General features: G+C 42.0%; 1 protein-coding gene across 3 annotated transcripts in view; it reads right to left on the bottom strand.

The window, feature by feature from the left end:
• Positions 1–4776: 4776 nt before the first annotated feature.
• CFAP20DC (CFAP20 domain containing) overlaps positions 4777–27435 on the bottom strand; it is a 248538-nt gene continuing 225879 nt past the window's right edge. For all 3 annotated transcript variants that reach the window (XM_054975347.1, XM_054975348.1, XM_054975349.1), the window contains 2 exons: positions 13396–13487; positions 4777–5196 (listed from right to left, as the gene is read on the bottom strand). In XM_054975347.1, the coding sequence (XP_054831322.1) occupies positions 5090–5196; positions 13396–13487 (199 nt within the window). In that variant the 3' untranslated portion in view covers positions 4777–5089. The remainder of the gene's footprint in view (positions 5197–13395; positions 13488–27435) is intronic.

Genomic DNA, 27435 nt, shown 5'->3' with positions numbered 1-27435 from the left:
AATGCTAAGAGTGTTTAATATTTACTTAACAGTACTCCTCAAGTCTGTGGCAGCAACTAGACCTCTTAGAAAGCCATTTTGAGCATTTGGTCGAAGGTGGAGACCCAAGAATTTGATTTCTACATTTCTTTAGTGGCCTGTTGTCAGGACCTGGTCTGGAGGTACTACTCCTGCATTGCCTCTGGGTTGACAACTGTGAGGTCAGATAGGCTGTATTTAGCACCGGGACTTCCAATTACTAACCCCTATTATTTATTTATTTAGGGAATTTTTATGCTGCTACTTCTAGAGAAAGAACCCGAGGCAGATTACAGTATAAATCTATCCACCAATTACAACATTTACACTATGTGTCAGTAATCTTTATAAAGCCACACCCTATATTGTGTGTGTCAAGTGCCATGAAGGCACAGCCAACTTATGGAGACTCCTGCTGGGGTTTTCAGGGCAAGTGACTAACAGGGGTGGTTTGTTATTGCCTGCCTCTGCCTAGCAACCCTTGACTTTCTTGGTGGTCTTCCCCCCAATTACTAACCAGCACTGACTCTGCTTAGCTTCTGAGATATGATGAGATTGGACAAGCCTGGGCCATCTAGGTCAAGGCACACCTTACATTAGCTATATTACACATGGCAATAGATTGAACACATGAAGCTGCCTTTTATAGAGTCAGCCCCTTGGGCTATCAAGGCCAGTACTGTCTACTGACATTGGCAGCAGCTCTCCAGGGTCTCAGGAAGTGATCCTTCACACCACCTGATACCTGATGCTTTTATCTAGAGATGCTGTGGATTGAACCAGGGACCTCATGCATGCAAAGCAGAGGCTCTTCCACTGAGACGCAGCCCTTCACCAAAGATTATGGCTTGCCATAAGGGAAATTCATGTCATATCTGAACTGTGATCTTGTCGTCCACATTCTTAATCACTCTTGCAATTGTAGAAACCCAACCCAACTCTTTATTTTCTCCTTCCTAGCATCAAAATGGCATAAATACCTCCCCCTCTCACCCAAGTTGCTAGCCTAAAGATTGCAACTCGCTGGTCCAGGAGTAAAGCTTGCACATTTTTAGAGCACTTCTTTTCAGCGTAAAATGCTGACACTGATACATTGGCTGGAGAAAAGAATCAATATCCTACTTCACCTTGGTAATGCTTTACATTTCGAGGCTCACTGAGTGGTCATGATGAAGAAGAATGCTGACAAGGGACACAGGCTGCATCGCAGGGCCTTGTTTGCTTTGTAAAGAGGAGAGCAGCAAAACTCAACTCAGAACTTGTGCTTCCCAAGGCATGATATGAGTGTTCCCAGACTTTAACCCTTTTTTCTAGAATTTTATCTTGGTCCCTTAACATTGCTGGGAAATCTGGCTCTTTGTTCTGGTCTGATCCAGGGATGCTAAGCAGATATGAGGATACTTAATAATGACAAGCTGGGGTCCTGAGAGGAATCACAAGAAAGATAAATAATTTGGAAATCCCATCCCACCCTGCAAAATCTCCCCCTTCAGGATTCTCTGAACTTAAACTGGCAATTTACCTCCCCTCGTTTCTTTTTCTGATGCTCAGGTGCTCTGGAGTACCCATGCTCCTAGATCCAGTCCTTATCAAGCTGGGTTTTGTGGTTCTCCTCTTTCCCTCCTTTTTGCTAATTTACAAGGCTAGCTTTTTCTGTGTACCTGGGAAGCCCCTGAGTATGTCAAGAGTCTGACCTTCTGTAGATGACACTGGCCCTATTGTGCCATTTTGTTCTTTACACAAATGCTCAGTTCAGTAATAATACTAATTCTATGTGGAGTCATCTTGCTCTGGACAGGATTGTGCCCTGTTGAAGAAGAGACTCATATTTTGGCGGATGCTATGGATTGTAACTTGTCAGCTTTTCTATTTACCCTATTTCCACTACAGTTCTGTCACATGGCTTTTTGTGCCTGCAGGACCCACGATCCCTGCATACTATCTTTGGGAGTCAAGTGGGGCTGGAGAATCAGATTTGCTCTGAGGCACATTAAATCTTTGGCCAGCTGTGGTTAGTTAGGCAGCAGTGATCTTTCCTTGAGAAAGATGATTTGGTCACAGTTACCCATGCTCTAATCACATACAGGCGTTAGAAGCTTAGTGTAGCAGGGTCTTCTTACCAGGAGACAATTTGTTTGGTCTGGAGTTTATAAGGCTTGGTGCTGGTGGGGTTCTTGGATCAGCTGACAGTCCTTGGGGGGCTAGTCTGATTCTGCAACCTTGATGGCATCTTTGAAGAATACGGCTCAATCTACAAGGCTTGTGACAGAAACATGGTTCAAGACACCAGGCAACTTACAAGACTTTTGGTTTGATGCAGTGGGGCTCTTTTGAGGTTCACCTGAACATGCTGAGACTGGTTGGCCAGGAAGGGATGAGGATGCTGAATGTTCCTTCCATGTGCAGCAACCAACTGCACCCAAACAATGGCAGATCAACATGCAGATCTTTTGCGCAGTTAACATTCTAAATTTATGCTTAGGACTTGTTCCTGACAATGTGTTTGAGACTGTATTTCAAATTAATCACTTCTATTATTTTCTTTAAATTATTATTAAAAAGTGCCCAAAAAATCCCCTGGAGAGAGATGCTGCAATTTTTCAAAAACCCGATTAGTTAAAAACAAATCTATTAAAAAAACAGCTAAACATCCAAATTTAAATTGAGAAATACATTGTTTACATCTTCAATGACTCATCTTAATATTTCTATTGTCTTAACAGTTCTGCCTGTAATTCAACAGCCACCCTTCCCGCCAGGTAAATGATTTCCATGAAAGTTCTAAAATCTTTCTTTGTTTTGAGAACTACCAGTAGGAATCACCAAATATTTATGAGCAGCAGAGTTTGTGGATACCATGTTAGCATCGCATATTGCTTTACAAAAGAAATTGCTCATCCAAAACCCACAGCTATCACTATTGGCATATTAACTTCTTCAAGATACTGTGATACAGGGATTTTATTATCCCACTGTCTTTTCTGTGTCCAAAATATGTTATTGACTGCTCGAAGAATATCCTCTTATGATTTTTATCAATTCCCTTTTTTCTTTGCTTCCCTTTTCATTGTTGGTGACCCTGTGTTTTCTACAAAAAAGCAGTCAGGTGACTCATTTGCATTTCTGCTTTCAAGATGTCTCCTCAAAGCAGAGGAAGCATGCAGAGCAAAGACTCAAGTATATTGTCACAAACCACCAGTTCCAGGAAGTTTGTTCATATAAAGGCCATATCAGAATCTCCCTTGTCATTTTTCATATGCTACATGCCAACTGAGCTATGGAGCACAGTGACCAGACACAGCTGGTGTGACATCCTCTAAGTGACACTGTCACCAAGTTTGACACTTTGTCAAATGAGATCTCCTGTTCGGCAACAGCGTCTGCACTTGCTGTGTTTGGAAAACTGGCAGCAGGTGAGACTGTACGTGTTGTGACAGATGCAGTCTGTTCAAATACTGTAGCCAAAAGAAGCTTTGAGTACAAAGATTAAATTTGTGAAAATAAGACATGTTTCGTGTTGGCTCAGCTGAATACTGGACCTCAGAATTTGGAAATAACCAAATTCAGACTTTCACCTTACTCTCTTTAGTCACTACTTGAGTTGCCTTTTATAGTCCAAGTATCAAGATGCACACAACTTTGAAGTCATTTTTGACTGCTCCATATATTTCTCTAGCATCCAAACACCTGCCAAATTCTTCCTTGGTGAATTTTCGGATCCTTCCTCTTTCTGCCAGATGTTGAAATTCTTGTTGTGCTCAGGTGGCTTCTAGTAATCTCCTGGCTGCATTTTCCCTTCATATATACAGCTGAGTCATACTGAATCAGATCATGGGTCCATCAAGTTCTGTGCTGTCTATTTTAACTGGCAACTTCTCTCCAGATATCCAGCAGAAAATGGTGTTTCCCAACAACTGAATCTGAGATCCTTTAATTAGTCTTTTAGTATGGTGTTATGGAACAGTCAAACTCAATGTGATGCTGGGAACTCTGTGAAAGGAACTTCTAGCATATTTCTCTTTTAAGTACCAGATGTGTAGGGCACTTATTTGGACCAGGGCATGAAGGAAAGAGTTTTTCCCCCATCAGTGTATATTTTTCTGACTGGACATGGCCCTGCAGAGTTTGTATTTGCTCTACTGGGGCAAATGTAAGAGATAACCTGTATTATTACCTGTATGGTCCCCAGGTGGGCAAACAGGAGCTCTGTGTGGATGTTTAGGGTCAGGAAAAGGCACACGCATTCCGCCACCATTCTAATATAAACTGGGCACCATGTGCTTACTATTTTAAGGGGAAGGAATCTACTGGCAGCTTCATACAATGAACTCCCTCCCAGCATCATACCTGGTTTGGCCTACGACATTCGTATATGACTTTAGAGAGTTGGAAGCCCTTGCGCTTTCTAGCAGAGCTACAGCAAAAATGTGGATATTGCACACATTTGTTCACACCCTGTTATGTATGTGATGTGGTGCAAATATGTGTCAGAAATATGCATTAATCAGGAGATGGCTAAATTAATCCAGAATAAATGGGTCATGTCTGCCTGCTATGGAGGATTAGGTCTTCTTAAAAAAGAAAGGCACTACCATTTTAGATTTCACAAAAAGAAAAGAAAGAAAAGGAATTACTACTGTATCCAATAATAAAGAAAGAAAAGACAGTTCAGGAACACTTTCCTTTGAACATCACATTGTATTTTCTGAAGTACAAAGATACAATACTTAAATTATCTAAGATGAGAGAACAAACAAATGAAAAAAGTCCATCATACCGTCATTCAGAAATTAACCTCACAAAACATTTTTGATTTAGTGTTATTTGTTCACATACACATTTCAATATTTTTTCATAAGGTCAGCTGGCCCAACCAAAGCTTCTTAAGCAAGTCTCTTAAAATAGCACAAATTTACGGAAATAAGATTCTGTATTATTTACAAGCATATTGGACTGTCTGCAGATAGTAAACACTATAAAGTTTTGGACTACAGAATAGAAAAGAGAATGCGACTAAAAGACTGAGAGCTGGAATTGTCCTGGGGTTAATGCTCTGTAGCCTGGGGAATAGTTATGCCAATTCATAGTATTTCCCACTTTCAGGATCAAAATAGCAGCTTAGGCATGGGTCGTACAAGAGAGCCAGTTCATCTTCCTCTACCTCAAAGTTGCCTCCACCTAAGAGGGAATGAAATGTCCATTAATTTTCATTTGTATTTGACAGAGTAGATGAGATTTATTTATTTTTAAACACAAGATCTTCAAGTTTCACTTTCATTTGTTAGCCTGTCAGAATATCCATTCCAGGACAAACAGGGGAAGGGAATATATGTTATGCAGCCATAGTGGTTAAGTCACAATTATCTCCTTTACATTTTGCTGAAAAATCAGAACAAAGATCATGCTTCTGGAACAGTTCAAAAGATGAGGACTAACTTTTGGTATTAAACCAAAGTTCCATCTAGATTCTGGCCTAGCATCCTGTCTCCAGCAGTAGCCAGTGGGAAGCTCACAAACACAGCAGGAAGGTGGCAGCTCTTCTCTGGTTTTGCGCCCCATGTTCAGAGGTGTGCAGCCTCTGCATCTAAAGATTCCATTCTCACCTATTATAGCTAACACTAGCAACAAAGCCTGCTGTGGGAAAAAATACAATGGTCTCTAGAAAAGAGAGGGTGGGCAGGTGGGCATTCCCTCCTCCTCCATCACTGATCCCGGCTGAATGAAGGGCGGGTGGGCATTGCCACCTCCTCTGCACCTGATCCCAGCCAAGTGAAGAGAGGATGGGCATTGCCCCTGCTCTGTGCCTGATCCCGGTCGGGTGAATGGGGGTGGGTGGGCATTGCCTCCTGCTCCGCACCTGATCCTGGCTGAGTGAAGGGGGATGGGCATTGCCACCTGCTCCACTCCTGATCTTGGCCGAGTGAAGGGCTGGGTATTGCTGCCTGCTCTGCACCTGATCCTGGCCGGGTGAAGGGGGGTGGGCATTGTCCGGGGTCAGCAGCCCAGCCCCCGGACTTGCTGACAGACAGAGGCAGGGGGCAGCCGGGAGACAGCAGTTCAACCGCTCTGTCTGGCAAACAGAGCCAGAACCTGCCTACTCCAGGGGGAAGGGGCAAAAGGCCAAAGCCTCAGAAGGCTGGAGGGAGCAGGGAGAAGCCAGCTAGTCCCACCCCCCATGGGGAAGAGAAGGGGCTAAGCAGGGTGGAGGAAAAGGGCCAAGGCAAGGGGAATAGGGACACAGCAACAGCCCAAGCAGAGCCCTTACCTTCCAAGGAGGAGAAGCAGCCACTACAGCCCAGAGCCACACCCTGGCTAGAGGACAGCAGCCTGGCTCAGGAGGTGCTAGGAGCCAAGCCCCTCCAGGTGGAGCTGCCACAGGCATTCTGGGGGAGGAGATGGGTAGCCCCGCCCAGCATCAATGAACAGGCAGCACAGAAGCTGGCCAGGGCAGCTCCTCGCGAGCAAGGCCAGGCAGGCTCAGCAGCACAGAAGCCGGCTGGGGCAGCTCCTCGTGAGCAAGGCCAGGCAGGCTCAGCAGCACAGAAGCCGGCTGGGGCAGCTCCTCGTGAGCAAGGCCAAGGAGACCTCAGCTGGGGATGGCTCGCATTCAATCCCTCCCTGCCAGCAAGGCAAGGAAGCCAAGAAGGGATTAGTGGTAGGAGGGAAACACCTGAGGGAAGGCACAGCTGAGCCAAGTCAGGAGAGGGCACGAGCCTAGAAGGAGGGCGGGGCGGGGAAAGGAAGCCCTATATAAGGTGGCTAGGAAGAGCTCTGAGGTGGTGGGTGTGAGTGAGGAGTGATGATGTGGAGTGAGAGCAGTAGGATGCAAGGGTGGAGGCTTGGAGGAGAGTTCTGGAAGGAGGAGATGAAGGAGGACACAGAGGGTAAGCAGGCCAGGTTGAGCAGGCCAGCGAGTGGACTGAGAGGGAGTCTGGGTGAGGTATACCGCCCCTCCTTCCACAGAGCAGGGTCCTGCAGAGTCCCTGGCCCCCCTGTGATGTCAGGAGCAGACTGCCCAGTGCCACGCCCAGAGGCAGCCGCGGCAAGCCCTGACAGGCATTATCACCTGCTCCCCTCCTGATCCCAGCTGAGTGAAGGACTGGCAGGCACTGCCACATGCTCCGTTCCTGATCCCAGCTGGGTGAAGACAGGGGTTGGGCATTGCCACCTGCTTTGCTCTTGATCCCAGCTGGGTGAAGGCAAGGATCGGGCATTGCCACCTCTCTGCTCCTGTTCACAACTGGGTGAAGGTGGGGAGCAGGCATTATCACCTGCTTAGCTCCTAATCCCAGCTAGGTGAAGGCAGGAGGCAGGCATTGCCACCTGCTCTGTTCCTGAACCCTGCTGGGTGAAGGTGGGGGATGGGGATTGTCACCTGCTTCACTCCTGATCCCAGCTGGGTGAAAGGGGGCTGGGCATTGCCACCTGCTCCACTCCTGATCCCAGTTGGGTAAAGGACAGGCAGGCATTGCCACCTGTGCCACTCCTGATCCCAGCTGGGTGAAGGTGGGGGCAGGCATTGCCACCTTCTCCGCTCCTCATCCCAGTTGGGTGAAAGCAGGAGATGGGCATCGCTACCTCCTTCACTCTTGATCCCAGCTGGGTGAAGGCGGGGGGCAGGCATTGCCACCTGCTCCGCTCCTGATCCCGGCCTGGGCTTCTCACTGTGGCACACACACTAGAGGTCTTGCTGCCTCATCTAGGCTTCCCTCCACAGCATCACCCTCTAGTGGCACACCAGGGAAGTGAGTTGTCTTGAATACGCTTAGCCTTTTATATAGTAGGATATTGTCACTTGGAAGTTAAAAGTACACAGCATATGACACTTGAGTTCTACTCCTCACCCCTTAATGAAACTTGCTGGGTGACCATGGATGAATCACACACATACTTATCCTAACCTATCTCTCAGGGTTGTTATCAGGATAAATTATGGAACAGAAGAACAAGCTGTCCTCTCCTGAGCTGCTTGGAGAAAAAATAGGACAAAAGTATACTATATAGATTTCCCCTGCACAAGACCTTGGTAATAATTAACAAACTATATATATATGCCTAATCACATCAGTGCTTGTGTGTGTGTGCAGTCAACATGTTCATCTTCACAGTAGCTTGTGATGAAGTGTGTATGCCTAAAAAGGAGGAAAACAGTGTGCTGCAAAAGTCATACTTTGAGCATGTTAATAGATCTGGCTAAGTTTGGTAGGAGGTAATGGTCATGTGAATGCTCTCTGAGTACTAAAAAGGCATTAGTTTGGACATCTCAGCATGGTGTCAAGACAGAAGGTGCTGGGAGTGCCTGAGCCAGTGGTAGAACAGTTTTTGCCTCTCCTACTGCTTTGCAGTGCTGTGTAAATGTTCACTCACAACAATCTGATATTTAATAAATCCCTTTTTGAACATCATGCGATAATCAATATGGCTCAGCAGTTTTCTAGTCTAAGCAGACCAACTATGTTTCTGCTTTGTAGTAAGGGTTTTTTGTTTTCCAATGCTTATTTAATTTCTTGGATTTTTAAAAATCCTTTCCTATCTTGATTTCTAAAAGTGGTTTAACAACAGTTTGAGAGCCACTTGTAAAAATATAAATTCACCAGAACAAAATCCTGTTACTATTGAGATAAGTATCCTTTACAATCCCACAAACTAAAGGGTAACTATAGCTTCCCCAAATTTTGATTAGAAAACAACAGGAAAAATAATAGTAATATGGAACCTGCTAACAAAACAAAACAACTATACAAATTGGCAGTTGGTTAATATTTGAGCAATATTATGTTCTATGAAACTACTAAATTATGAAATAAGCATTCAAGAAATATAACTGAGAATTAAATCTAGATATGGAATTAATTAAATCTAGGTATGCAATTATTTTCATGTAATTCTCTTTTTTTCTTGACATTACAGTGGCAATTGTTGAAAAACATTGCCGTCGCTTCACAGACCGATAATAAAGTCAACATAATGCAAACGGAGAGAGTTGTTCGGCAGGCCAGCACTATTCCCTGATTTGATGCCTTGGGCTGTCCACTGGAAGCTCACTAACTACTTCTGGTCATTATGGCTAGTATCAAAAGAGACCTCCAAGTGTTTTTGCATATTTTTTCCTGATTGCGGCTCAGCAGAGGTTTGGGAGTAATTTGTCAGATGCCACAGTAAAAGGAGCTGAAGCTGAAATGTGGCAAGGGTAGAAACCCCGAGTGTACATGTAGGGCTCCCTGTGCAACTCCTTAGATCCAAACCCATATCACTATTTTGAGCCTGTGTGCAGCATTGTGCGTGTGTGCTATGCACGCATACAAAGACAAAAAAAGTGAGTGCCAGGCCTCCCACCTCCTGCCTGGAGGGTGAGAGGACCTGGCAACCCTAGATAGGGACCATAGACTACCATGTGCTACTATGTAATATCTACAGAAGAATAAGCTGTGGCTCACAAAAGCTCATCCCCTACCACAAATTTTGTTAGTCTTATAGGTGCTACTGGACTCTTGCTCTTTTTTACTGCTACAGACAGACTAACACTGCTACCCCCCTGGATCTATGTAGCATCTGTTGCCTTATGTCATATCTGTTGCTTTAAGTATGTGCTAGCATGTACTAGATGTTGCTTTAAGCATGATCCTGCTGGGTAGATCCACGTTTTATGTCAATCTTAGAACTGCTTATGCTCTGTTTCAGCACTTCTTCATCTCTATATTGGAGCTGTGCTGATGTTATAGTTATTTTGCAAATTTGCATTTATATACCCTAATGCATTGTTTATTGAAATACCCTCGATATTGACTCTACTAATCTCACACTATGTAATCTGTCTTGTGTCTGTGAGAAAGGCAGACTATAAATGACATGAATAAAATAAATAAATAAAATAAAATACTTTGAAAGCCAAACATGGCTGTAAACTCAGCCTGAGTTTGGAAGAGAAAAGGGCGCTGTGGCATTGCAACAAGAGTACAGAGCTTGTCTGACAATGGTGAGGGGCCCACAAGATCACAAAAGGGGACTGTGCCCGCACTGCTTCTGTAAGTGGATGCTCTAAATGGAACCGCCAGAGGCAGAGTGTGCCTCAGAATGCCAAGTGCTGGGGAAGGACGGCAGGGGATAGCCATCAGCTTCGTTTTGTGATGGCTAGTACTCAACAGCATTTAGCTGATTACTGACAGAAACAGAAGTCTGGACTCAATGGGCCTTGGCCTGACCCTGCAAGACAGTTCTTAGAGAAGAAAGGAAACGGAACAAGCATGACAATCATGATGGAGAGGGCATTTTTTTAAAAAGGAAGGCATACTTAGTTTTGCCTGTCTTTTTCATCCTTTCAAGCCTACAGATCCATTGGTTAAATAAAGATATATTTCTGTGGGATCAAATGCTTAAGAAACAAACAGGGACCTATAAAAAGGAGAGGAAAAAGAGTACCTACATGCATTAGCTATGAGTTATGTTTGAAATAAAGGATATCATAGAGATCTTTTATTAGGATGAACAACAAAATTGATTTTTCTTAGTTTTAAGATATCATTAGAGATGCATATAAAAGTTGACAGGGGTATTCTGCACCAGTTGTAAATAACCACAGGTTTTCTTGGCTGATAACTTGATTTTGTTATCTTCGAGCTTTTGTGTGTCAGTGATTTAGGAGGAAGCAATCTCCCATGGCTGACAGCTGCTTTTTGTATTGTAGTTTCAACTCTGTAATTCACAAAATGAGGATGCTAGAGATCTCGGGCTGACAGGTCCACAAGGCTTGATCCTACAGGCTGCTACACTGAAGAAGTGGGCCAAACAAATGGGAGTAAATGACACTCGGGGATAATCTGACCCCAATCGCACTGCTTATACAAAGGGAGCAGCCAATCATACACAGAATACTAAAAGGATCACTTCCTTGACAGAAATTATTTATCTCTAGGAAATGTACAACCATGCTTTCACATAGTTTAGAATCCTACGCTGGGGTCCAGGGAACAACACAAAAAGTTCCATGTGCCCAAGAGGGCTTGTGTTACATCCCAGACTGCTTTAGGAATTGAGTGGCATTTTAAAAGAGTTATCAGCAGTTGTGGCATGGGGACTTCAGCGTTCAAAGGAGCAAAGCCAATGATCTCAGGGCCAAGCTACAAGTGACGAATGACACTTGAACGGCAAGTGAACAGACTGACATGTATTCCTTCCTGTTCACTTGCGCTCCACTTGCCCTCCACTCGAGTCGAGGGCAAGTGGAGGGCAAGTGAACAGGGAGGAATACATGCGAGTCTGTTCACTTGCTGTTCAAGTGTCATTCATCACTTGTAGCTTGGCCCATATTGAGCATTTTGGATGCTAGCTTAGACAATTTGCCGGAACAGGCTTGTGGACCAGGATGGTCCTTAAGTGTAACATTTATATTATTTTTTTTAAATAGCTAGGTCCCACTCAGGCATTTCCACAGCTCTAAGGATTTCTGCGTATGGAGTGTGACTTTCTTGCCATGCTGCCCTCTGAAATGCTGCAAATTTTAACCATGAAGCATGACCTTCAGTGGCAATTCTATGCAGAGTTACTGTAAATTCATTGTAACCAATAGACCAAGACTGGTAAAACTCTGCATAGGACTGCAAAGCTGATCTTTCCAGGCAAACAAACAGAAGCATGCTTATCTTTTTTAAATATTTCTAGCCATGTTTTAAATCCAACTATCCTACTGGCAACAGCCGTATCAAGTGGCTATTAGCTTCACAATACATTTTTGCCTGTTGCTTGTTCCCTTGTCTTAAATTAGATGCTCTGCATTGCAAAACATCTTACAGATAAAATCTTTTAAAAAGCAAGTATAATGATCAATTCAAATTTTCCAAATCTACCTGAAATGCATTATTATTTTCAAGGCAGGTGCATTTAATAGTGTTTTGCAGGTACAGAGTACTTGCTGAAGTCCAACGTGTCACTTACTTGCTTCATGGGAATTGCAGCACAGCTATAACAACTACTGGGGCTTCTATATTAAGAATTTTCTCAGGTCCCTACCAGAAATAAATATCTAACATGGCTTCTCACTTGAAGATTACAATCCCATTCTCTTTGGCGTGTTTAGGGCCCTTAACATAAAGTATTGTCAGATTCCTCAAAGCAAGGTCTTGTCTTGACAGCCAGATTCTATTCTGCTGTCATAAACTATTACAAATTTACACCCCCATGAAATGATTCCCAATTTGAGGGGCATTGTCTGCATTAAAGGATAAATCACTGCGATGGCTTCATTCCGGAGAGTAGCCAAAGTACAAAGCCAATTCTGTGCACACGGTGGAAAAAAGTAATCCAGAGGTGCAGTAGAAAGCGAGATCAGAGAGCTTGGAGAAAGTGAAGGAGAGATTTCATCTGAATGCTGTTGGCTCATTTCTATATTCCTATCAGAATTGCTTACTTAACTATGGGATTTTTCTCCCCAAACCAGCAGCCTGGTCCTACGTGTTCCTGGAAAGGGATGCTTCACCTTTGTCTCTGGTATAAGCTGGCCACCGTTTTCTGTTTTGTTTGGCTGGCTCAAATTAATACTCCATTTTGTGGATGCATCATTGTTTTTCTAGAAGGTATGTAGGATATTAGCAGAGACTTGAAAGCATAGATAGCTTTAAAAGAACATTTTTGAAATTCTTAGAGCATCATTACATTTCTTCTCGTTTTGAAACAGGAAGTAACCTCCACATGCTGCCCCCCATTTCCCCCTGCTGCTCCATTTAGCAAGGGTGGGGGACAGCGAGCATCACTCTCTGGTCCCCTGCTATTGCTGGGTAAATGGCAATCCTACCAAGGGACTACATTTTTCCTGGGCCAAAGATATATAGATAACTAATCTTGACATGCCTTTCCTAATTATTGGCACTCAGGGGAGGGATTAATTTGAGTCATAGACTATTAGGGCTTAGTCCTGTTTGTTCTGTCCTGGAAACTTCAGTGGAAAAATCATGAATCTTGGTTGCCATTTTGGATCGTAAGGGCAGTGTCTGTAGTGGTCAGAGTGTCAGACTAGGATAACAACAACAACAACATTCGATTTATATACCGCCCTTCAGGACAACTTAATGCCCACTCAGAGCAGTTTACAAAGTATGTCATTATTATCCCCACAACAAAACACCCTGTGAGGTGGGTGGGGCTGAGAGAGCTCCAGAGAGCTGTGATTGACCCAAGGTCACCCAGCTGGCTACAACTGGAGGAGTGGGGAATCAAACCCGGTTCTCCAGATTAGAGTCCTGCTGCTCTTAACCACTACACCAAACTGTTCTCTTTGAAACATTTGTATCCTACCTTTCCACCCCCCAAAAGTCTTCAAGGTGGCAATCATACTCATTGGATCATTAGAGACATAGGACTATGTTTTCCACACACAGTTCTTACCTTGAGGGGTCAACTTTGCTTTCATTTCAGCACGTTCTGCCAATTGTTGGCTTGGGGGAATTATAGGAGGGCTGAACACATTTAACCAGTCCCTAAAAAAATAAAACAGAAGAAGACACAATTTAAGTCTTCGAAGCCCTGAAGAAGAAAAAAAATCTGGCTTATGAAACAGAAAATACAGTTTGGTCTCACAAGGGGCCATTAAACGAGTCCATCACTCTCATTGCCTCCCTTTCCCTCCCACGCCCAAATTTGTCAGGAAAGAAAAAAGACTGTCAAAAATGAGAAAGAGAGAACAGATGTAAAAAAGAGAAAACTAGATGAACACAGAGAAACATTCTTGGAAAATGAGTCCAATGTTCTCAAAGCACTCTATTATATCTCACTTTGCGCCTGCTGCACTTTCCTGATTGGCCAAGGACTGTGTCTTCTGTAATCACGGCTCTTTATCGGGTGTGACTAAGCAAGTCTTGATGAGCGAGGCACTTTACCACCAGTGGGCTCTGTCGGCATTTAGACGGATGGCAGATATCCCAAGGTGTGATGCACAAATATACATTTACAGATAATTTCTGGACCATGACAATATGATGCACAACTGAGTCTTCAAATGGGGCTACAATGTGACATTGTCACACTTTGTTTATGCTTTAAAACGGTGATATAGGAGAAAGAGGGGTGGAATTCATGGCATATTGGTGGGACCCAAGTTGAAGCTCTTCTGAGTGGGATGAGAAGATCTAAGTTCTTCCCTTCTGGCTTTGGCAAACCCAGAAAAAGCCTCAACTCCGAGCTTTAGATTAGATGATGCCTTATGGTGCAATCCTATGTAGAGTTACTCCAGTCTAAGCCTATTGATTTAAATGGGCTTGGACTGGAGTAACTCTGAATAGGATTGTAGTGTTAGTGTTTGAAAGGTTTTCTCTGCAACAGTGAGGGCTAGAGATACATTTAAAAAAACTATACAATCAGACTATTCTCTGGAAAGCAGAGCACAATTCACCACATAAACATGGTGATGCAGAAAACTAGTATCCTGCAGTGGACCAACCTTTCAGATTAAAAGTATTACAGGAAAAAAATCACATTTTTAAAGCATCTGGCCTAGTACTTCTAGAAATGCAATTTTGAGAAAATGCTTCTTTGACAAAATGCTCGCCTCTGAAAATAATTTAATACCGACATTGCTGCAATACAGAGTGCAACACTATTTAGAGCTGATCCTGCAAAATTTAGGGGCCAGAGCGTTTCAGAATTTAATCATGGAATATCAGTTAAGAACCAGATCAATACTACTACTACTAATGATGATGATGGTGGTGGTGGTGATGCTCATGAGATGATTCTTTTTGTTAGCATAAAAAGTGACAGACAACTTCACCCTTTGCCACTACTGAATCTAACCACCAGAAAAGGATTGTTTAAAATATACATGCCATCTTGAGCAGACTCCCCTTCCAGAGGGCAGTGAGTGAGAAAGGCTGGAACTGCTAATAGTTTTTTCAAGGAAATGAAGGCAATAAGAAAGAAGTGTCATTGTTTATGGGAGCATATTTGAAGTATACTACTGTCTGTGGTCAAACAGAGTAGGTGTTTCGGTATAGCCCACAGGCAATATAAATTGATGATACAGTCCAAAGATGGGGGGGAAAAGGATGCCTCACCTAAGCATTAGACAGGTGTGGTTGCCAAAAGCAACTTGGTACACCTTTACTGACAGTTATCTGCTTGGTTAAAAAAAATCCTTCATTGTTCATACACACTTCTCTGCCCAAACCTAAAATGAGGAACATGAAGAAGTGTCGAACATGCATGCCTGTCTAGATAGGCGCCTCTTAGGTCACCAAAGAGCTGCAGACTCCCCTTCAAGATGTGTAGGATTAGATACCTCTAGAAATCAAACATAATGGCAAATTGCCATGTAACATTTCTAATTGTACCCCAATACCTGTGAATCACTATACCTTTCCCATGTCTGCACCTGAGGTAGAGGCAGGACAGCAACTCCCCCTTCATTGGCTAGGCAGGGAACCATCTGCCACTTGGCTCTTGCTTTCCTACAACTACCTCTTCCATTGGTCACCCCACCTGGGCGTTATTTAGTTATCTCTGACAGTGCAATCCTAAGCAAAGTTATTCTCTTCTAAGACCATGCCTTCAAAGGATTTAGAAGGGCATAACTCTGCAAAGGATTGTACTGAACATCATCTAAGAGCTGGTACCTGAGTTGGCTTATTTACCACTTTCCTTTCTCTCCCTTTTTTCCCTTTTGTGTACTCTATTGTGGGCGATTTTTAAAAAAAATATAAACTGTCTGGTATGTAGTGGAAGAAAGGAAATACAGATATGCAGTAAGTAAATACACATTATTGCCCCTCCTGCCCAGAATAAAATAATGTTATTTAGGATGGTTTCCTATCTCACAGAGCTCTGGACAAATGATGCCATTGTTGTACTAATCTATTATTACCAAACCATTCAAAAACAATATTAGATGGAGACTGGCATCCATATTCAGCCTGTCCTCCCAAGGACTGCCTTCAACTGTACGTCAAACATCTAATAAGTGTATGAAATTCAGCCCTCCAGCACCCCACTTCCTCAGTCTCCTCCACTCCCCATTCCACATCCGCCTGACAATGCAAAACTCCCCCTTGCCCCAGTCCTTGCTACTCACAGGCTTTCAATATTCCAGTACCCTTCTCCTCCTATCTCAAAGGGGTAGGGGATTCTTGTTGAATGTTGTTTCTCATACAGGGAAGTGGCAGCAAGGATTGGGAAGCCACATGAGCTGACCTGGACCTCTGGCCTCCCTATGCCAGACTGTGGGTATGGGACACAGTTGCCCAGTAGTAAAGAAAAATATTCTATTCTTGAATGTTTCAAAGTTGAGCCTGAGCATTTTATAAACAAATTCTGGGGTTCTGGGTTGGTAAATACCAGCTGTAACCATAAATACAGCAAATAAATAAATAAATAAAGCAAGCTTTGGACTGCCAAGCCAAAAAAAAAAAAAAAGCTAGGAAGTCCCTCAACAATGTTTCTTACTCCCTTATAAACCCACTCAACCATTGCAGTCATCTTTGGAAGCCCTCGTATGGGAGCCCGTGCCATCTGCTAGACAGGTGGCAACCTGAGAAAGGCTCTTTTCAGTCATGACAGCAAAACTTTAAAATGGTCTACCCAGGGAGGTTCATTTGTCCTCTTTTGTCGTCGTCATCTACCAGTGGGTAAAGACTTTTCTGTTTAATCTGCCCACTGATTCTTATTGGCCCTTCTTCTCATTTGTGTGTTTATGTGTTTGGTTTTAATTGCATTTTAAAAATATATTTATGTGTTTTTAATATTTCAAAAATGTTTTTATAGTTCACTGCCTTGGGGACCCAAAGGTGGGTGGAAGGGTGGCTTAAAACTGTTTTAAATAAATAAATAGTAATTAAAATGGTCTTCTCTCCCTACTGCATCCCCAGTATAATGCTAACAGTTTTCCAGTGGCCATTGTGTTAGCTGACAGTATTCCAGAGGAAGAATCATGTTAATCTGTTAAAACAAACATAAAATGGAGACATCAGAAAGGCGATTGCGTAATTTTATTGAAGTATAAACTTACGGCACTGAAAACCATTTTTTAAAAAAAATGTTAGAAAACTCTTATAGAAGAGCTTTGGGGGGAAGGGAGTTCTCTCTTATTGAACTACATAATGAGGAGAGCGTGTTGCCAAATTTTCCTTGTGCAAACCTCCCATTGCGTGGTAGACACGGTGACTGAGAACATGATAAGGATGCGAATTCTTTAGGAAATGGAACCTGTGAGGAAGCTAGAATACATCTCTGGGTAAAGTAACGCCTATAACTTCTTGTGACAGTGTTGTTTCCACAGAAAGAATCACAAAACACCATCCTTTAGGAAAAGGCTGCAGAGGCGGCGTTTTGCTCTAGTAAATCACAAGGTCTGATGATAAGTCCTATAATTAAGAAGGGAGTTTGGGATGGTTAATCCAGGTACAGTTTACTTATTGCCTTACTTAACCTGATCTACTTTTTGCGAACGTATTCTGCAGGATTTTAAAGAAATTATCATACATAGCACATCACACTGCCTTATGCTCATGGTTCATCCAGTCCAGTGTTCACCATTCTGAATGACAATGGTCCAGAGAGAGGCCTTTCCTACTATAAAAATCAATTATACTTGTAGATAACAGGGATAGAATTTCATTTCTACATGCAATGCATGAAATCCACCACCTAATTATAGCTTGTTCTTCTTAACTTTATGGCAGAACAGCTCTTCTCAGCTTTTAAAAAATGGTGTCACTCTTCTAAGTTTGTTAGACTTTCCATAGGTTCCTTGCCTGGAAAGCTCATTAGGCCTATTCAGCTTCTATATCTCCTTTCTTCTATCACCTCCCACCTCCCTCCAGTAAGGCTATACCCCCATACCACTTCTGTTGTCTTCCTCTTTTATTTAGATTTTAAAAAATGGTTTGTGTTTAAGAAATTTTGTCTGTAAGAAGTACAAAGTTTGTCTACATTTTCTTGCAAGCAGTAAAATTCCCCAGATCTTCATATCGCATACTGATCACAAAAGCGCTAGATTTTCATATGGACCATTGCCTTGTATGAACAAGGCCCATACATCATCCATTAGAGATGTGCTCTCCAAAAAAAATCAGAAGGCTGGAGAGGCTGTTTTTCAAGCAAATTACACGAAAATTGCAGTGGAGCTGCCTGTCCACTAAAGACCTCCCCAAGTTTCAAGTAGACTGGGTCAAGGGGTCCAGTTCTACTGTCCCCTGGACAAGGTGCCCCCAGCTACTCTCCATTGTTTCCTAGGAAGGGGAAATCCAATGTTTTCTCCAAGGCAAAGAAGCCACAGCAAAAGTCAAAAGAGTAACCACTTGCCAAAAGCCTCCCAATGCAAACAGAACCAACAAAGCCCAACCGAACTAATGTCAAATCAAAGAATCCCAGCAGAACCAATCTGGCAATTTTTTAAAACCAACAGACCCCCCCGCCCCGAAACTGCAATGAACCACTTCCCTTCAAAACAGAACACTGTAAAACCAGAGCTATGCCCAAAGAAAAGATAAAACTTTTTGGAAACAACAAAAGAGCAACCTGGAAACCCATCCTGACCCTCGCGAAAGCACACTACTAATCCTTTAAAAATTAGAGTGCAATGCAGTTAAAATTCTAAAAAAACCCTAAGCCAATAACAGCGCAAACCTTTTTAAAACTTCTAAAAAACAGCACGAGCCACTACAAAACAGAATAGCACACAAGAAGAATAAGACAAACTATTTTGAAAAAGAACTGGAAAGTAAAGAACTCCCCCCCACAATCCAAAAGGCAAAATGGGGAAAACTTGAAATAATATTTTAAATTGTATTTTAAAACCAAGTCCAAACCAGTCCTAGCACACAAGAAGAGGGGGAAATCCTACAGGCAGAGAAGCTTCCGGTTTGGGACAGCTCAGTCCAAAGGGATGATAATGTAAACATTCATGATATTATTGGTAGGTGGATCACACAATATCACTTGGGACTGAGAGCAGGAGGACAAAGGAGGCCCATGTGTGTAGACAAAAAGGCCAATGCAGGCAAGGGTTGATGGAGAGGGAAAAATGTTATGAGTGTCTATCTGCAACTAAAAGCCTCCAAGCCAAGATCGGGGGCGGGGGCGGGGGCTGGACTGCTTGATGTTAAATGACAATTTAGGAATAGTGGGCGTTTCAGAAACATGGTAGAATGGGGAAAATCAATGGGATACTGTTATGTCTGAGTATAAGCCCTATAGACAGGGTAGGGAGAAATGTGTTAGGGGGGAGATGTTCCTTTGTATATCAAAGTGGGCAGTCAAATAAGGCAGAAAGGAAAAGCCCCCCACCACAAACTGCAAGAGAATCTGAGTCTGTCTTTATTAGGAACAATTGTACACTGTACCATTTTTTAAAAAGCATGCAATAAGGTCCCTGTGTCGTCCTCACTTTGCCCCACAAATGTCACTGTCCATAATTTGTAAGGTTAGAAGTGGCAGTCTTACATCTATCCTCTTCCCCAATAAATTCTAGTATCTTTTCAGCCTGAGATAACTCAACTCAGAGCAGGCAAGGATCCACAACTCATTTGTAGCAATCCATTTTTTGACTTGCAAATATATATAGGTTGTTTACTTATATATGACATTTATGACTACTTATATCTTCCAGGTGGGAAAAGGCTTTGGTTTAAGTGGCCTTTTACTGCTACGTCTAAGGCATCCTTACAAGAAGATGCTAGATGTTCCACTGGTTTGACTCATAGTAAAGTAGTTCCATATGTCTACTGCCCTGATATCCTGTACATGGTCTGCAAAATACAGAATTTATTCCGGTGTTGGAAGAGTGATGCTGATTCCAGATAAGATTTGTTCTTTACAGAAAATCTTGGCAAGAGTTGAGGAATGTTGTGACAGATAAAACCTGCCTTTGGCTTTCCATCTCTCTGTTGGCTTTTCTGCTGCTGGTGCACATGCTGCTGCTTCCACATCATCTGCTGCTGGTGTGTACACACAATCTGGGGTGAAACAGGGGACAAACACCTGCTCCTTCTCAGCCAAGAAGGCAAAACAAACCCTCTAATTTTCTGCTTCGTCAAACAGAACTGCCGATGCAGAAATCCCACACAGTTCCATGGTGGATTTTGGGAGAGATGTTTATTGATTTTTCATAATTTCAATATGAACTAAAATAAATGTGAACATGCTTTTTCTCCATCATTATACCCAGACCCACAGCTAAACTGACAATCAACTGTGAAGATTAGAATTAGCTGTACACATGCAGATGCATTCTTGCCCATAAAGAGTCCATTGCAATTTTTGCCTTAAAATGAAATATAATACACAAATAAGTGACCAACAGCTTAAAAAGTCACTGCAGGATGATTGATCCTGGCCTCTGGGGGCAATGATGATGATGGAAGCAGGGGAGAAGAGAGTGAAACAAGGGAGACTTCTGAGGTAAATGTCCTCTGGACTTATGGTTGTCTAAATCCTACACTCATCCTTTCATTTGCATAAACCCCCTCAGCCTCTAAAAATCAGTAAAAGGGGAAACACAAGCTTTATTTAACCGGTTGGTAGCATGTAAACTTTGTGTTCCCTAAAGGGTCCTTATCTGTGACTCTGAAAGAATAATACGGCATTTTAATTGTGAGGTAAGGATAACCTCTTTCACACAACTATTTGGACTTGTCAGGCAAGATGCAGATGAAACTGAACAACATTTATTTACAGAAAATAAGGTGTAACACAGTAAAGTTTTAGTATGGAATAATCAGTATGGTGGCGAGGGGATCTTCACTTGACACTTGAAGTTCAAAAAAGAAGGTGCTAGGTGAACAAACACAGGGAGGAAGTTCCATAAATGGCCACACAGATGTTTTAAAAAGATAACAGATAACACAGTTGACAGTCTTAGAAGGTTAGAAACCAGAAATAAGCAGCTCAGTTTCCTGATGCAATTTCACTTTTCATGACCTGAAATTCTATCAATATTTTTGAAGGACTGACTCATGCACTTGACATTTGAGCATTACAATTCTAATTAAGAGCATGGTAGGATAAACATAATGTATAGCTTGGCATCTACCATATTCATGGGAAGGAAATGGTATTATCTCACTTAACAGTATATAAAAAATATGTCCTAAGATAAGGTCATTTAACAGAAGTCAGATTTCTGATGAAGTCCTCAGTGATGTACCTGCTACACACTGAAAGCCTGATGGCAGAACTCACCAGGAATTTCTCCTGAACGAAACCCTACAGAAACAAATGAAATGTGATTGTTGTGGATTTGAAATGAAATGTGCATGAAACAATGCATGATGGTGCTGTGTACAGCACATGCCTTTCAACATCCCACCAGACAGGACACATTCCTGGATGATGGTGCTGTAAACCAACCCCACACAAAACAACTTCTGCCTAATGTTTGAAAAAGAAAAGACTAAAGTAGCCCTTCTCTCCAAAACTGGTCAACAAAACCACGCCTGTTCTGAAATCTTATCTGCCAAGTTTTGGAAAAGATTTGCAGTCGATGGGTAAACCTTTTAAAATGTTGGTTTATAACGGAAACACTGACAGATGCTATCTTCTAACAGCCAAGGCAAGTGTTAAGCACAGTTAGACATGCTGCCTCAAAGGTTGCAACAGCTCTACAGCAACTGCGTCTGAAAATGTATGTGTGCGAGACAGCAAAAACAAGGGGTGCACATTTTTTTTTAAATATATTATTTTCTTTTTCAGAATTATCCCACCTCTATGGAAAATAATAACAAAAAAACCTCCCTCAGCATACGGTACTTGAGATGTCAGATTGCAGAACAATGTGGAGTGCAACTGATCTTATTTAATTCCTTGACCTACATCAAATGTGAAAAAATCCCTATGTGGAAAGTATTTTCACATAAGAAACACTACATAGTCTGTGCGAGCAGTCACACAGCCCACGAGAATCTACAGGTGGGTTGCATGCTGTTCCGATATGGACTAATGATAAATATTTTGCTTGGGTAGATGTCTTTAAACTGGAGACAGCTTTATCTCCTCAAAACAGAGTGTGGGGGGGAACTAATCAAGGATTTTGCTTAATTAGACATACTTTCATTGTTATCAGACCCTCAAGCTGAATCAATACAATCAACATGCAAGAAGCTATCTACGGGTTTCTGATAACAAAACTCAGTATCTGACATTGGGATTGACATTGCCTAACGAACAGAAAGAGTCATTTTATAAGGAGTAAATGTTATGATCAGCTGAGGCTACTCTTACTGTTAGACAACCTTAATTGTGTGGCAACAGGACTCAAAGATGAAGGGTTGCAGAGATGAAAGGTTCTTCTCACAAGATCTCTTTCCAGAAAGAAATGCAGATACAATGTCGGAAACATCTCTGTATGTCAGAGAGACCCAGCCCTATAAGTAGAATCCATAGGTGCTGGTTCACTTAGGGCTGTCTATGATCAAAATACAGTTTTAACTAGATTTTGAAAGCATATCTTCGGGGGTGGGGGGGACTGCCAGCCACCAGATCTGGTCTCAATGGGCTTTGGCCAACTTTCTATTCTCACCAATCGTAATTCCTATGGCCTCTTGCTCTTTTCTCTTAGCCTACCTGCTTCTTCCAGCCCTTCTTCCATCGATCATCTTTCCTCTGTCCACTATCTCCCTTGCTGCCTTCACTTGCCTTCTCTTGATCCCTCCAGGCTTTTCTGCTGTAGTTTTCCATTGCTTGGCTCCTGTTTCCTTCTCAGTCTGTTTCCTCCAAAACACCATTCCTCATGCTCTTTTTTGTTTATTTTATGAAAATATTTTGTCCTTCTTTTTGGTTTAAAATACACTTAAAGTAGTTTGCATAATAATAACATCAAGTCACAAAATGCAGCTAAATGTTACATTACACACCATGAAAATATCCCATTGTTTCTTGCTGTTTCAGCTCCCTGTTTCCATTTTTCTCATCTTTAGAGAGCTTCCAGTCATCCTGAAAAATGGTATGGATGGAGAGAGGGTACAAGACTATTGACGGCTCATATTACAAAAGATGCTTAAACCTTTATACTCAATGGCCTTCTGCTATTTTACCCCTACACTAGTTCCAAAAGAGAAATTGCATGCTTTCTCCCATGTTACAGGATATATAGGTCTTCCATAACAGCTTGCAGATAGACAGACTTATGGACATTGGAGATTAGGTACACAGTGATAATATTCCGTATTCAGTGGAAGATTAATTGATTCTTGAGCAAACTAGCACACAAAGTTAATATACTTAATAGAATCTGTAACATCTAGCTCAACGTTTATATACTACTGTTAAGATATGATGAACTATGAAGGTTTGCACCAGTTTGTATATTCTAATTACAGTACATTAACAGTGATCAGCTTGCTACCACATATAAATCAATACAAGGTGACCTCTCTATTAAAAACACAGTTTTAAAGGGAGCTTTGGAGCATATGAAAAATGAGCATTTAAATTTGTCGCATATTTTTTTAAAAAATGTGACCTTCTTTGCCTTTACTAATAGCCTACATAAGGTGCAATATCTTTACAGAACTCTGTGCTCTGTGTGTCACCTTCTTGTATGTGAACACAGGAAAAGTACTAAAATCAGTTTTTAGCGTGCAATCCATTTCCCCTTTAGATTCAGTGGAAATACTATTAATCTCAAAAACTTTATGCCCCCACAGGGGTCCCCAACATTTTTGACCCTGTTGGCACTCTGACATAGAGTGGTGGGTGCAGCCACAAAAGGGCTGCTACAGAAGGAAGAGCTAAGCACAAAATGGCTGTCACAGTTTACCTTCAGTCACATAGTGAATATTCTTGTATAATGGCAGCAGCTGCTGCCAAAGCAACATTTAAAAAAATCTGCACAGCCAATCCAATTTCCACTGGCCAATCAGATGCCTTGCTAGGCAAAAGTCTTTCTAAAAACAGTTGATAGATGCCAGGAATGGTGTTGATGGGTGTCATGGTGCCTATGGACACCAAACTGGAGTCTCCTGAGGTAGATGATGTGGAACACCTCTACCTGCAACCCTGGAGAGCTGCTGCTGGACAGAGTAGACACTGACCTTGACAGGCCAATAGTCTGACTCAGTATAACACAGTTTCATGTGTAGGGATGCTAGGAATTTCTCCAGAAATGTGTTTGACAGTCGAAGGTTCTGTGTTTGAAGTTTGATCAGATGTGAGCTGATCACACAGCCTATGCAATTTATATCAAACAGGCTTGCATCATGTTTTTGCAAACCTGTGCATGTGCAAAGGTGCTGCTGATTCAAACTGACTGGCAGTCATTAGCATCACTAGGGACTACTTAGATGAACACTGAAAGGTAGGATTTTATTAAAACACAGCATTTATTTATGACTGATTTATATGATTTCTGACTGATTTAATGGTCTATTTAAACAACTGCCTGCTGAGTAAAGCAGTCACACTGGGGGTGGGGGTGGGCACAGAGTATAACTCAATTGGGCTGTGTGAGAACGTGCATGTGTGAAAAGCCACTTGCATTGTACTGCATGGTTTGGAAGGAATACTGTGAAGCAACCTGCTTAACAGCCACAAACAGGTCAACAACTGGTTGAACCAATCATCAAAAAAAGTATCCTTGCTTGCAACCAACGAAAAGGATCTGCACCAAACTGTTGGGTTGTGAGTTCAAAGCAGCTCTATTCATGTCAAGAGATGGGCACAAACAGCAATACGAACAAAAAAAAAGCCACGAACAGTCCAATCTGCTGTTCGCAAACAAGCTGTTCATGAGGCCCCATTCTAAATGAGCAGATGGTTGTTGCAAGCCTCTTTCGTTGCTGTCCGTCAAGCCAGACAGTCTGGCACCTGTAATCAATTCCCTTGGCAACTTAGGCCAGGATTGTCTGAACTCTGTCTGAACTCCTGCAGTTGTCCTGGAAACCCCAATCTAAGCCCAATTTAGCTTGATAGACAGGTCTTCCTTTCAAGTGTGGAGCTCCAAATTTGTTACAACAAGGGAGCAATGAGCAGGAGGGACGTGGCTCCCAGCTCTGACTTTGCAGACAGTGCAGAGGGAGAGAGACAGTTGCTGTTGGCATTTTCAAAGAGCAAGTGCATTGGAGCTTGAATTTTCTTTGTGTGTGGTGGGATAGGGATCTACCCCTTCAAGTTCTAGGGCTGCTGCCAGGCTCTGGGCCAAGCTATTATTTATTATTGGTACCTTTCCTGGTGCCTGCTCAGATCAGGTTTCTGGGAGTGGTGCAGTAGGGATTTTGTCTTGGATGATGGCTGGAGGAGAGCCTGCTGGCCCCCACGAACAGCCAACCATGAACATGTTTGTGAACAGGGCCATGTTCGTGGTTGTTCGTGAGTCCCTGTTCGTGGATGGCAACGAACAATGAACATCATGTTCAGTTTTTTTTTCTGTTTGTGCCCATCTCTATTCATGTCTTCAGTTCAGGAGATGGTACAATTTCACAGGTACATCGATTGAAGCAGGCTGTGCAAGAACTCCTTAAATACACTGGGACACATAAGGGACTCAGGTGGTGGCGGAAAGTCAGGAATTGGGTGTTAATGTTTATTTACACAAATATATTCAGCATACTTGGAACCTCTCTATATATTAAGGCAAAGTTTAGCCACGTAGAATTTTTTTTCTAGAATTTGCGCAGGGGCAGGGGGGGATTACACAAAAACCTTTTACAGTAAATCTCAGGACCATTTTGCCATACTCATTTCAAGCTTGTCTCTATAGTCATAAGGGATAGAAACTTATCTTTTAAAGCTAATACTGAAAGTGGAGAGTCAAGGATTCTGAGAACCTGGACTGTCATCTCATTTAGGGGTTAATGTTCTGTACATTCAAAACATCAATGGTCAAATTTAGTTTTCTTATACAATCTTCTTTTACATCACAGATGGCATAAAATTAAGGCAAATTGAATAGTGCTTTATAGCAAGTTCCTAATTCTGATGGCCATGTAATTGCACTTGGCCCCAGGTCAAAACAAACAGAAAGGAAGTCTACAATGAATAATAAATTGTCAACTAGAAAATTGAAAATAATAAAAATGCAAAACCAGCATTAAAATTAGTACATTCACCCAAACAAATACAACGAGGGGAAACTAAACAACTAAACACCCCCCCCCCCCCATATTTCTCAGAGCTATACAATGCAGTAAAAGTTTGCTCTTTTTATTGTTTAAAAAGGCACAAAATATTTTAAGGTCAAAAATGGCAATGTGTTTATGATTTAAAAATGTAAGGCTAAGGCGACATTATATTACTCTTCTAGAGTGTTATTGTAGTGTTAAAATATCATTAAATCAGCACAAACCAACACTTATCATTTCCTGCACATTTTTCACAGTAAGCTGCATTCTGACTATGAGTAATCTGTTAATCTGTTCTTTGCCTCACAATCCGTCAAAGTGACAGATTCATTCCATCCCTAATACATAATATCTTCATTTACTGTATATGTGCCTTACTGGAAACTTTCCCTTTTTTGCTAGCGCTGAGATTTAGAAAATCACAAGCAAATAGGCATAGTGTCATGGTCCTTACTCATACCTCTTTCTACACCTCTTCAGAAAGACCAGCCAACTAAATTTGTAATGCTCTTAATCTAAACAAAGTCTTCCTTACAACATTGAGCATTTTTAATCTCTTGAAACCACAATCATCTACTCACTTAACTCTTAAATCCTTTTGATTTCGGAAGGGCTGCACTGTAGTTTTGAAATAATTTGATGAATACAGTATGACTAACTGAGGAGGCCACACAATATTCTGTATAAACAATTTAAGGTTGTATGTATATAACATTCCTGTCTGAAACCTAATGATCATAACCACTGAGTGATGATTTGCATATGTGAAACAACCATCACAGATGAAGCTTTCGTATTAGCCAACACCAGCCCTAATTCAATTACAGACAAAGCCTTTAATCATTTTAATTGGCAGATTAATCAAATCTTATTGATTAATCAGTGGGGGAGCCATTTTTGTAGGGCTGCAGGCAAAGGGAGGACTTTTTGAAACTTTAAGATTCTTTTTTGATTCTGGCATGTTAGAGATAACAGAGATTAATCAGACAATTTTCAAGTTGCGTTGGCTGCTAGGCATGAGATACACCCTAATCTTGTGAAAGCATTCCCAGTAGTCTCCCCTGGAGTGGAGGGTGAATCATACTGTGGCCCTTAGAACTCAATGGTCAGCCTTAAAAAACACACTATTTGCAAACATACTATTTGCAAATAGCAAAGTGAAATGAGGGCTGCAGATCTTAAACATCAAAACAATTTTAAACATGGCTACACCCTTCTAAGGCCATGGACATCAATGGATTTAGAAGGGTGTAATTTTGCTTAAGATTGCACTACAAATCAAGCATTATGGGTGCTTTATTAACTTTGCCCTCTGGGCACTGTAGAACCTCTGCTTCAGGCAACAGGAGCATACATTGCAATCCAAAACGGGAATGCTATTTCA

This window comes from Eublepharis macularius, chromosome 4 (genome assembly GCF_028583425.1).
Source record: "Eublepharis macularius isolate TG4126 chromosome 4, MPM_Emac_v1.0, whole genome shotgun sequence".
Classification (NCBI taxonomy): Eukaryota; Metazoa; Chordata; class Lepidosauria; order Squamata; family Eublepharidae; genus Eublepharis; species Eublepharis macularius.
This window is presented reverse-complemented; position numbering and strand designations above follow the sequence as displayed.